Below are 12,446 nucleotides of genomic sequence, written 5' to 3' on the forward strand. Positions count from 1 at the left end.
AATTCGATTACACGTTGGTTACCAGTAACCATAGCAACAACGAGGTGGATTTTGAAGAAAATGCTGCCGTTAAATGTTTTTCCTGGTGCACTTGACAAATTTTCATGAAATTTTCATCATTGGATCATGAACAAATGAAAAATAGTCTTAAATTTTTAAATGAGAATTCAAGTTGGTTTTGGTTTTTGCTTAAAAACTACTTGCTTGCTTAAAAATTACTTGTTTTCATTTTCTAAAGTATTGCAGCCTATTTATTTTTATTTATTTTCTTTGGACTAGGATATTATCTATATTTTTGTATGTTTTTCAGTCGCCAATGTTTGGATCAACGCTATAACACAACCATTCACGCGGCCCTGTTTATCGTACATTGATGATGAAATTTCAAAACCCTACGCAACAATTAAATAATTGTTTTTTTAATTATAAACATTAAACATTAAATAAATTGGAAATGTTTTATAATTTGCTATTTTTATAGAAATTTAAAATTTAATATATAGTTATGCTGTTTCTTATAAATAAGATCATTAGTTTGAATTTTAGTTGCTGTGAATATACGAATGCATGCATGTACATAAATTTTAATGAGAAGTTTTTGTCGTTTCTAGGTAAATAAAATTTTATACAAATGTTATTTAAGGAAAAATTTATTGTATGTTTTTTAATACTATACATCAACCAACAATTACAACGTTCAATATATTGGAAAAACTTTTTTGTGACTTAAGGGCTTTTTTCGTAAATAAGAGCTTTTGTGGTTAAGAGCTGTTCTTTTGTTTTGAGAAAACTATATCATTCTTCTTTACCTCGTTTATTTGATTAAAGTTTATTGTACAGTTGACCTTGTTTTTTAAATAAGCCGATAGCGAGCAATGTACTCTATTGAAAATTTTTAAACAATTTTCAGAGCAATTGAGATTGAAAATAAAATCTAGGTATTATTTAAAAATAATAATAAAATAAAAATAGTTGAAATCACTTTCTTTTTTAAAGACCTACTACTACTGGTCTATATAATGGAGGCTAAGTAACGGTAAAACTAAGGGCTTTTTAAGAATTTTCATTTCATTTTTGAAATGAACAATTCAATGGTTAATTTTCAAATATTTAAATTTAGCGGTTAATTTTTTGTACTGAAAGGATTAAGAAAGCTGTAGTTTAAAAGTATGAAACTAAATGCCTTTCACCATGGAATGGTGCCAATTTCCAGTGATAATTGCATTTGCGATAACCATTAATAAAGCCATTGACCATTTTTTGTGGAAGGTTGGACTATACTTTAAATAAGACAGTTTTGCACACGGTCCACAGCTATGAGTTAAGTAAGGTACCTCAATAACTTAAAAATTAAGTTGGGCTCTCAGGTATCTAGCAATACATAATAAAAAAACAGAATTGTGGTACAAAGCTCAATAATAATATTATAAGCAAAATGTTAATAAGCCACAACAACATTGACAAATAATAAAAAGTAAAATAAATAAATAAAATGTTGTCTTTCACTAAGTTTGAGCTAATTATATGAGCTGGATAACCCAAATAAACACAACTAATGTGGGCTATCACAGAATCCGTAGTCCGATTTATGGTGAAATCTATGAAAATGCGATCGCTGAATTCGAAGAGCTACGAACGTAGCGTATACTTTTAATACACGCAGTGATAGCAGATTCGCAGATTTCACGAAAAATCGGATTACGATGGTTTCCGTGATTGCCCTGAATATTTGTAATTTTTGGATTATGACACTATTGAAGTAAATGAGCGATATACTTACATAAATGCTATGCTATATAAAAAGAAAATCGATATCGCAATGATTTCAACTTGTTAAAAGCTTCTTCGGATAATTCTAGTAACTTTAAAAGCTAATTTCCGTTGTAAACTTTCAAATCGGTTGCATGTACGTAATTTGTTTGTGTCTTAACTAAGAAAAGTTACGAACCGGATATATAAACTTAGAGACTTTCCCACGACAGTCGGGGCTACGTAGGTGGAACATCCCGATTCATATTTGGCCAAGGGCTGTCATTCCAGGCATCATTCGCCAAAAACTCTTTGGGGAATTCGTATGCTGTCACAACCACACTAAACCAACTCTATCCTTCAGAATGCGAAACAATCTTTAAACTTCTGTTTTAAACACTAATTTAAGAGTTGAATTAATAAAATATATAGATCGTTTACAAAAACTTTCCTCATTTAATATCAACTACATATTATTTTAAAATAACATTTAATATATACTATCAATAAAATAAATTGCTTCGCTATCGCTGCCACAAATTATCTTTGAGCCACTTGCATCGAAGGTGTTAATAGATTTTCGCAAATTTGAAATTAATGATGTAACATTTATTCGGCTTTTAGCACGCTCCCCATTTAACCAAGGGTTACAGTGTTCCGCTGCAGATGCTTCCATATCAGTAATACCCGTACTCGACTGTTGCTTCCACAACCACAACTCACCACCTTCCGCAGCTGTAAAGAGCTTGGAAGGTTCTCTATGGTGGAAACCAATTTCAGTTATAGCACTGGTATGTGCGCTCAAATAAGATGCTGGAAAACCTGGTTGTCGTAGATCCCATACGGTTATGGAGCCCTCCTCTGATCCAGCTAGTACAATATGCGGTTGTGTTGGATGCGAAGTGATCGCGGATACATAATTTGAACGTCTTTCCTCTTCACATGAAGTCATAAAAGCTGTGACAGCTACTTCATCGGCTGAGGCACGTACATCGAACATTCGAATGACACCCATACGATTTGCTGTTAGCACCTCACGAGGATTGACGTATTTTAAAGCAGTCAGCGCTATGCTGTCTGCCTCAATGGTGCGTCGCACTTTATGCACATCATTAGCATCAACAATATTCAAGCGACCATCCTCGCCTACAGTGGCAATTTCCTTTTCGTATGCAGATATTGCTGTACAAGGTGCCGCAGAGCCACTTGCTTCAAATTTGTGAAGTACATCACTTTGCGCCTTCTGTTTTAAGACATCATCCTCAACGGCGCGTGTAACATGTAGTATTGTAATACGTCCTATGGATTTAAAATGTAATGAATTATATTGCAAAAGCGCAACTATTAAACAACCAATTACCATCAGCGCAGCTAACCACAGCCAAATCATTTGCAATAAATTCAAGCCCGGTAACATCACCGTTGAAGGATTGTTTGTCACAACAACGCGGTACAAACTCGTTGTAGTCATCAGCGTATTGATTCTGCTGTAATCGCCATAAACGCACAAAATTAGCGGGCATCTCCCAACTGCCAGTGAGGAAACGTTCTGCTGCTTCCAACTTCTCCGGCAACCAGCGAATTTTTGATATTTTCTCCGATACGAAGAACGTATTCACACTTGTATCCATGATGCCGTGTTTTATGTTATAATTTCCGCCACAAAATCAAAAAATATATTACAAAACAAATTAGATCAAAAACTATAGCCCGGCTTTATTAATTGTGGTTAGACCTGAAATAAACAGATGTTCCTGATTGCCACCAGGGTTGCCACTTTCCTTAGCTATGAAGTGCCCTATTTAGGATAAAAAAACGCCAAAATATGCCAAATAGAAAAATAAAAGTGCCAAAAAAGGTGCCATTCCATTTAAGTCTTCCCATTTAGCAATAAAACTAGAAGCATATTTCTAAAAAAAAGTCCAGTGCCAGTCCAGTTGTATACACTCTAGAAATTAAAAAAAAATTTAGTTGAGGAAAAGAAGTACACAAAAAGGATTTCACAAAAATGTATTAAAATATTTCAAAAAAACATTTTGGTACTTTGTGCCAAATTGATAAATTAAGTGCCACTTGAAGTAAAATAGGGCGAAAAATGGCACGGTTCAGCTGCCCGCCCTAATTCCCACGGTTGCATATCAGTTCCCAGTTTTTCTTTGGAGGATGTAACTTACAGCGCGTTTACATTGGACAAAGCTGTCAACACAACCCTAAAACGATGTTTCAATGGCAAGTGATCCGCTCTCCCATTCATAATTCGCACTCTATTCGTGACCGAATACGTAATTCGCCATACAAAATTTTGAGAGCGACGCACTTCATTCGTAGGTGATTCAGATCCAATCAACATGCGAATCAAGAACAAATCGTTGTCTTCTCTAATTTTTATCGATAACGGCTGTCAAAACACATAGACCACACACATCCCCACCAGCAGAAACATTGAAAAAATAGCTAGATTCGTTAAAACTATTGATTTAGCTAATTAACCACTGCCCATTTTTTCTCCACCGTGAAATGCACAATAAACAGCACATTAAACATTAAGCAAAAGCAAAGAACAAGAAGCAGAGATGCAAAGTGAATCAGGAATGTGTCGTGTAAAGAGATTGATTCGCCGTTCATAACATGAACGAAAGACACAAGATCACGTAAGAACAAGAGAGTGAAAAAAGTCGATTTTTTTTGCGGGTTCTACGCCATCTTGTTTCACTGGAAAACGAGCGAAAAGTAAACAAGGCAAAGAAAACAACGAAAACCAAAATTAGCCAAAATTATTGTCAGCCACTTTAAACGCACAATTTAGGTAAAATGATGCAACAAAATGCTTTAAAATGTGTTGTCATGTTGAATTAACTCTTCTTTACTTGAATGAAAGTGTAAAATAGTGGTGCTTGTGATGTAAACAAACGCTCAGCTGACGAACCCGCTTTCGCAACCTTTTTTCTCAAAACCAGTTACAAATACAACGTCGCGTTCTTACGTGATCTTGTATGTTTGGTTCATACGTTCATAATTGAGAGAGCGAACCACGTGATTCGGTTGGCGTGGAAACGCCGTTTAAGTTATGGTTTACACCAGACAATACTGCCATGACAATAGTTGCGTTCCAGGTGCTCACGATATTCACGATTTGCAGTTTTTTTGCAGGAAAGCGTTCCAGGTGCTATAAAACCTGAAAGTCAAACCACTTTTGTGAGAGTAACTTGCTCTCTCTCTCAGTCAGAAGTTGCAGGTTTTAGTCCGAAGCTTTTCTTCCTGCAAGTTCATGAAAAGTAAGATAGGCAGAGTTACATTTGTAAACAAAAACAGAACCTTAAGCGCCACGGAGACAATAAAATAAATACGTAAAGCATTGCATTTGTGTGAGATTGGCCCGCAAGCGTTCAAATAAACTCGTCAATTAAACAAACAATTAATTTGCTTGTCCGCGTATTTGCTCACCACGACGATCAGAAGGCAAGAGCGCTTGTTCTTTTGTCAAGCATAACGCGAGACGGTTGATAACGATATTTTATCGTCTCCATGGCACTTTACATTAAAAAAAAATGGAAGTAGTTACAGGAAAAGTAGTTTTTCGCGTTCCAGCTGACCTCTATTGTTTCGCTCTCGCTCCTCTATTTCAAGAGAGTAATTTTGTTATTTGACAGTTTTACAGGTTTTTACACGAAGTTATCTGGAACGCAACTAATAGCAATACATGCAGACTTTTCACTTAGCCATGCATATATTTCCATTGGAAAAATTTTGACAACTAATTCGTATACCTTCATTGAAAGGATGTTTAGGGGGGTTGAATTTCGATTTTTTCCGAATTTCGAACAATGCCCAGCCACTCGATTATTCGATTCGAAATTTGGGGGTGCAAATTCGATTTAATTGGATTTTTTTTCGAATTTTCCAAAAACTTGTTTAATTCAAACTTCTTAATCGAGTTCGTAGATGTCTGCGTTAAATATCTAACACCAAGTCATAAAATGTGTTTCGTTCGTTCAATTTAAAAAAATGGGGGGTCAAATTCAAATAATCGCTTCCGCGGGCTTGATGTGTAATATGGATTTAGTTTTGTGCCATATGTAAGAAAATCAAAATCAAATTATTTAATAAATTAAATAAATTACCGCAATATTAGTATCAATCGAAATGGTTTTGAATAAACCTTTATTTTAAACATTTACGATGGTGCGATCTGTTTGAAAAGTCGAATATAGTTAAACAGAGTTGTGCTTAAAATACTACGCAACAATTAAAATATTTTTGAGGTGCGTGTAGAGAGACCCCTTGTCTAAAAAGTTAAACTCAAATTACACTGTGGGACAGCCGAAACCAGCCCAGATGGAAGCACTCCATAATGCCCATTTTAAAGATCCCGACAAGACATAATCCAGACAATTTTTAAAAATCCAGAAAGTAAAAAAATCCAGACAGGACATAATGCAGACATAACAAAATCCAGACCAAATAAAATACAGATAACACATTATTCAGACAAGACAAAATCCCGACAACTCAAAATCCCGTCAAGACACAATCCAGGCAAAAAAAAAATTACAATGCGTCCGGCAATGAAATTGATGACTTATGCTTAAGTATTAAGGGTTAGCACTCCACATTTTTTCGCTCCTTCACTGCAAGGAGCCTAACCTTCCTCCTTACAAAATCCTCGGCATCAATTTTACTACAAGGACGAAAGCTGCGTATTCTCGTCGATGGCAAACCAATTCCGACGGTGAATAACCGGAAAATTGTCGGTTCAAGCTCTCGTTCCAGTCGCTTAAATTCATACAGAAACAGATTAGACCCAGAGATCGCTGACACCTGCCCAGCATGCGGAACTGGTCCACACAACACCGCACACTTGTTCGTATGCCCTAAATATCCCTCCCATCTGACACCCGAAGCGCTGTGGACTCAACCTATCGAGACTGCTCGCTTCCTGGGCCTAAGGTTGGAGGAGTCAGATGGGGAAGATGAAGATGAATAAGCAACCAATCAATTCGGGGACTACGTGCTGCTACAACAACAACAACAACATATATGACAAAATTTCATGGAAAATATTTTCGTAGAACATTTTAACCCATTACCTCGCGCCTAAAAGGGTCATTTTGACCCTTACTTCAAGAAATCAAGCAAAAAGCAAATTTGGAAGGTCGTTAGAGGATTGATATATTCTAGAAAATTTTTCTCCAGAAAATTTTACTAGGGGTCTTCTCAGGCGAAAGCTTCATGCCACTAACGTAAGATCCTCTAAACATTTAAAATAAAAAATCAACAAAAAAATAGTTTATTACAAATTGTTTTTTTTTTTTTTTAATTTGAGTTCCTTCTAGGCACAAATTTTCGGTCCCGATCCATCAGTTCGAAAAACAGGTATTTTTTTTATTTGCATCCCTAAGACAAATTGAGTGCCACACATAGTGATGGCAAATTTAGTCAGAAAGAAGAAAGTTGAAGAGTTGTATTTTTTTTTGGAAATAAAGATGAAATTAGATTTTTTTTTGAAAAAATCGATTTTATCCGAATTTTAGCAATACAAAGTTCGATCTAAAAAATTCGCGTTTTGTAGCTAAAAGTCCATTAAAATTCGAATATCGAAGCTTCGAATATCGTTTTCCGCATCTCTACTTCATTGTCTTGACAGCATTGTCCAATGAAAACCCTTTCAGACACGTCAAGTCTTGCTTTCAAGTCTGCTCGTTCGTAGGCGAAGGACGTGAGAAGAGAGGGGAAGAGTACAGATACCTCCGTACCGTCAATTCGTTTCAAGTTTTCTTGTCTCTTTTGATATTTTCGTTGCTTCCCATTCAAATAACCAAGGACTTGAATTCAATTAAAGTTGACGCGTGTGGAAGCAAATAGAAAACACAAAAGAGAATGCGAAAAAAATTGCTTTCAAGACTTGACGTGTCTCAAAGGGGACTAATACAAATTTACATATAAGTAGATTATCTTTATTGAGCTGTCAAAAAAGTCTCAAACAGCTCTTGAGAAGTTCGAGTTTTCTCCTCCCCATAGACTGCATTTCTTTATTCATTCTGAACGTTTAGAATAAACTTTTTTGTTTATTTATTCTTTAGAACGTTCCTGATGATATGTTGACGTATATTTCAAATGCATTCTGTTTATTCCGGCTGTGAAATGGGATTATCCGGAATGTATAAAGAAACGCAGCCATAGTGTTTATTACATTATGCTCATTCCAAATTATCGGGGAAAATGCTGCTCTCTGCTTGATTTGAAAGTATCGATACCGAAATTTTATGTATCGAGTATTCATTTGTATCGTTTCATATCTAGTTTGGCGGGCAATTTTCTATGACACATCGGCAGCTGGTTTTGTTTTTGGTTAAATTCATTTGAATTTTGAAAGCAATAAGAGGCTAGTTAGCTTTTATGGCAATGATTCGACAGCGTAGGAGAAGAAGTGAGGATGAGGTAGATATTTAGTTTCAGTGACGCAGTGAATTTGGGATCCTCTCGTTTATCTCTGCAATATTCCTTTCCAGGTTAGTGCAGAGGCGCCGCAGGACAAAGAAAACACAGGTCAAGATAACAACCCTCCAAAACGTCGTAGCGCACGCTTGACTCGTAATACGCGCTCGATGGCCGAGGGCGATATTGCTATACCTGAAGAAATAGAAATCAAGCGCAAACTGCCCTTTATAAAATACAAAGGCGAAATCAAGTATTACACGGAAGGACATGAAATAGCTGAAACAGCAGATTTGGTGTTGTAAGTAACGTGTGTTTCGTGTAAAAGTTAAAAAAAATTGTATAAACTTCCCTATATAGTCAATGGGTGGAAAAGCAAGTACATGTGGATCTAGTGCCAATGGCTTTTGATATGGAATGGCCTTTCTCATTCCAAACAGGTCCCGGTAAATCTGCAGTGATACAAATTTGCGTAGAGGAGCACTGCTGCTATATTTTTCAACTGACCAATTTAAAACGTTTGCCAGCTGCCCTGGTGGCACTACTAAAGCACCCGAAAGTACGGCTACATGGCGTCAATATAAAAAGGTAAAAATAATTCTGATATTGGTTGCAGTAAGTGAATTTTTGGATTTAAGTGACTTTCGAAAGTTGGCGCGTGATTTCCCCGAAGTGAATGCGGATCATCTAATCGAGAAGTGCATTGATTTGGGCGTTTGGTGTAATGAAGTGTGCCAAACAGGCGGGCGATGGAGTCTGGAGCGCTTGGCAAACTACATTGTAAGTAAAGGAAAAATTGAGGATGATGTCGATTTTAAGAAATAGGTTTTGAATGTACATGTGTATAACTGGGCCCTGCAAGTATTACGTAAGCAGAGTTTTTGTAATTTGTAACCCCTCCCTCCCCCTTGTAAGCAAAAGAAAGCAAAGTTGCTAACATAATTATCATTCGGACCCCAGCCTGCTGTTTGTCCCGCCCGCCATTGGTGCAAACGTAATACTTGAATAGAGCTAAAAGGACTTATTGAGAAAAAACGACAAATAATATCCCAGTCGTTTTGCATTTTTCCCTAAGGTCGAACATGCTGTGGACAAGAATAAGAAAGTACGAATGAGTAAATGGCATGCTATACCACTCGATGAAAACCAGCTGCTATATGCAGCTATTGATGTTTATGTAAGTTATCTTTTATCCAAAAAAAGCTATATTATTTGCAGTGCATTCTGGTATTTTATTTGCTATTTATTTTTCAGATAGGACAAGTCATTTATCGTGAGTTGGAAAAACGAGAACAAATCAAACTGAAGAATGAGCAGGAGTTTAAAGAGAAAAACGGTGAAGCTGCGTTTAAAGCGATAAAGTCATTAGGGGAAACATTTTTAAATGAGGCTGATGAAATAGAAAAATCTGAAACTTTGAAAGACGCCAAAACTATTGATTAACGTAAAGTAAATATATATACGTAGCTAGAAATGCACGTAATTTTAAAAGTGCGATATAATATGTAGTGTAAAAGTAATTATTTCTATTATCATTTTTGTATGCTTGATATAATTTTTTGATTATTTCGCTCAACTTCAATAGGGTCTTAACTAAAAAAGCAAAACTCGAGGTAAACGACTCTTTAAGTTTTGCATTTGCATGCGTTACCTTAATACGGAAAACCCCTAATTCATTTTCCTTTTAAATCTAATATTGTGCAAAAAATCTTCCGATTACTCATTAAACCAACTAAAAAAAATCTACTAAAGCATAAAATTAGTTACATTCTTCAATAAAAACACTCATTCAAAGCAATTCGTAGCAAAAAGACTTGATTCTTGATTATCAATGAAGTTTGAAGTATGATCCCATAGTAAAAATGAATACATATTTTGTTCTGGTGAGATGCCGGTAATCGATACAGCTATGCACATTTTACATAACAGAAGAGTTAGCGGTAATCTCTGCATGTTTAACTCAATGTTAGTATTTGCCACTTGCATGCCCCATTTTGTGCAAAGGAAGCTATTATCTTTAACTGTCTTCTTTTATTTTATTTTTTTCTTTTTGTATTCTTGTTTGTAACTTTTATAATAATTTGTAAAAATCCGGCTCACGCCTATCAATCAATTGGAGAATATTTATGAAAGAATATATGGTTTTGTTTCCACAATCAATATTTTGTGTAACCTGGCATCGTAAGAATTAGTTTGTGGTTCCAGCCATCTTTTGGGGTATTATATAGCCGTTTAATAAAAAAAAAAATCTTTGTATTTTTGGATTAAGACATTATTAAAGTAAAGGAGTGATTAAATTTTAAAACGTACTTATTTCTATTGTTACTTCCCACATAATAACTAAAACGAAAACTTTTTTTATTAGTAATACTTAAATGACAAAAATATATTTTCCTGGTCTAATCATTTTGTCTAAATTAGTAATTCAAATGTGTATGTTTCCGAAATCCAAAAACATTTATTGTTAATTTAAATGTTGCACCGTTGGACGTCGCAGTGATATTGCCTCTATGCGTCTTTTAAGTCCTTGATTATCCATGTCAATCTGTCGTTGCTTCTTTTTACGGTTGATAGCTGCGCTGGTGATGCGTGTCGTCGGGGGTAATGTTGTGAACTAGTAATGCCAACAATACATATTAACCGATTCAGAAACGTATAGAAATATAAGTATAAATTTATTTTGAATTAGTATTTTATCTTATACTTGATATTATAAACAATTAACAAATGTTTCTCACCTTAGTTGGTTTTGGCGTAGCCCAATGGTATGTTGGCTTTTGAGAGAGTATCTTTCGGAGCAGAATGTGGTTATGACGCTCTATTTCGCGCATACGGTCATTTGAAAAGCTCCAGCTTTTGCGCTGCTGATGGCGCATACTACAATTATACATAGTTATAAAATTATTAACAAAGCAATGAGTAATCCACAATTAATTACCACTTACCGCAATTGCTCATTGGAACCATTGCTTTTTAAAAAGTTTAGATGAAAGGCATAATCATCTGAATTGAAGCTAGTAGGTGTTTCACTACTAATATGCACCTCAATACTTGGTTCATATTCAACGGGCTCATTATCCATTTCCTTGGACGGATATTCGCTGAAGTTATCGGTATCTGAAAAACTCACCAGATCTTGTCGACAAGTGTCTACTAATGGTGTATTCTGATCGTTCATGCTCGCCCTTTGGGACTCGTTCACAGACTCCTCTTCGTAGGCTACATCCGGTTGAAGAAAGCTGCTGGCTGCTAATGCTTCATCTTCTAATTGTACTGCCGCTGACAACTCATCTTTACCACAATTTAAATCGTTAAATTTTTGCAGTAATTCACTTTCATTTTCTAACGACAATTGGGCTTTTGTTTCGTCACTATCCGAGACTTCGTCGATAACGCCACCATCGCTGGCATAGGATGGAAAATTTGGAATCTCAACTATAGCAAGAGGTTCACTGCCCCGGCGTGTTAGCGCAGAATTGATAGGTGTTCTTTGGGTTTGGATGGCGTCTTCCATGCACATTGGTTCCGTATTGATTTCAGCAATGGTTTCACTGATAACAACATCCTGATCGTCTTCCGAAGAACTGTCGAAGGGCACATAATTTTTATTCTGCAAGGAGTTTTTGCGTCCGTTGAAACGATTCCGTGCGTAGGCATACAGCTGTAAAGCAAACATCAACAAATCTACTCTGCTTACATATGTACTAATTTAAAGTGCTTACGTTACTATTTGAAGACACAACTGCCGGCTCTCCTTCGCTTTCACTCTCTGTTTCAGAAATTTCAGGAATCTCGTCTGTATCATTTTCGAAGGATTCGTTTGCATATTTTTCCTCATCCGAGTTTAATTCATTAGACATTTTCACTCAATTTGAGATATTTATTTGTTAATATTTTCGTAGCTTATTTAGTTATTATTAAATAAACAACTGTGCTCAAGTAGATTTTCCATTACCGGCAAATTAAAAAATAAATAATTATATAATTATATAGAACACCATTCACCAAAACTAAATCCCAATAATTTTTTGTAGCTATGAAATCAAGGCACATCGATATGACCATGATACCATGCCATAATGCCATGATGTATCATGGATATGCCTTGTATGAAATATATTTTTGACAATTTTACGCTAAATATTTTAAAAATAAAAAAGACGATTTACTAGAAAGTGTCCGGTGCTGGGAGGTGAGTTTACTGCTTGGCGCAATGGGTGGTTTGCTGATTGTCTTACCAGCGAATATATGGCGGCGTGATG

General features: G+C 35.7%; 3 protein-coding genes across 3 annotated transcripts; 1 reads left to right on the forward strand and 2 right to left on the reverse strand.

Annotated features, from left to right (window-relative positions):
* Positions 1-2,188: 2,188 nt before the first annotated feature.
* LOC118754155 (nucleoporin Nup43-like) lies at positions 2,189-3,547 on the reverse strand. The gene is made up of 2 exons (XM_036489013.1): positions 3,110-3,547; positions 2,189-3,048 (listed from the first exon to the last, which is right to left on the reverse strand). Exons 1-2 carry the CDS (start codon positions 3,378-3,380, stop codon positions 2,240-2,242), a joined length of 1,080 nt encoding a protein of 359 aa, XP_036344906.1. The 5' UTR covers positions 3,381-3,547; the 3' UTR covers positions 2,189-2,239.
* A 4,519-nt stretch (positions 3,548-8,066) lies between these two features.
* On the forward strand, positions 8,067-9,978 carry LOC118754156 (Werner Syndrome-like exonuclease). The gene is made up of 6 exons (XM_036489014.1): positions 8,067-8,187; positions 8,259-8,485; positions 8,545-8,772; positions 8,823-8,964; positions 9,260-9,361; positions 9,439-9,978. Exons 1-6 carry the CDS (start codon positions 8,146-8,148, stop codon positions 9,625-9,627), a joined length of 930 nt encoding a protein of 309 aa, XP_036344907.1. The 5' UTR covers positions 8,067-8,145; the 3' UTR covers positions 9,628-9,978.
* A 550-nt stretch (positions 9,979-10,528) lies between these two features.
* Positions 10,529-12,135, reverse strand: LOC118754154 (protein hemingway-like). The gene is made up of 4 exons (XM_036489012.1): positions 11,907-12,135; positions 11,130-11,845; positions 10,923-11,061; positions 10,529-10,798 (listed from the first exon to the last, which is right to left on the reverse strand). Exons 1-4 carry the CDS (start codon positions 12,042-12,044, stop codon positions 10,649-10,651), a joined length of 1,143 nt encoding a protein of 380 aa, XP_036344905.1. The 5' UTR covers positions 12,045-12,135; the 3' UTR covers positions 10,529-10,648.
* Between the last annotated feature and the right edge of the window lie 311 nt (positions 12,136-12,446).

This window comes from Rhagoletis pomonella, unplaced genomic scaffold, assembly GCF_013731165.1.
Source record: "Rhagoletis pomonella isolate Grant_MI unplaced genomic scaffold, Rhpom_1.0 Rhpom_scaffold_03463, whole genome shotgun sequence".
Classification (NCBI taxonomy): domain Eukaryota; kingdom Metazoa; phylum Arthropoda; class Insecta; order Diptera; family Tephritidae; genus Rhagoletis; species Rhagoletis pomonella.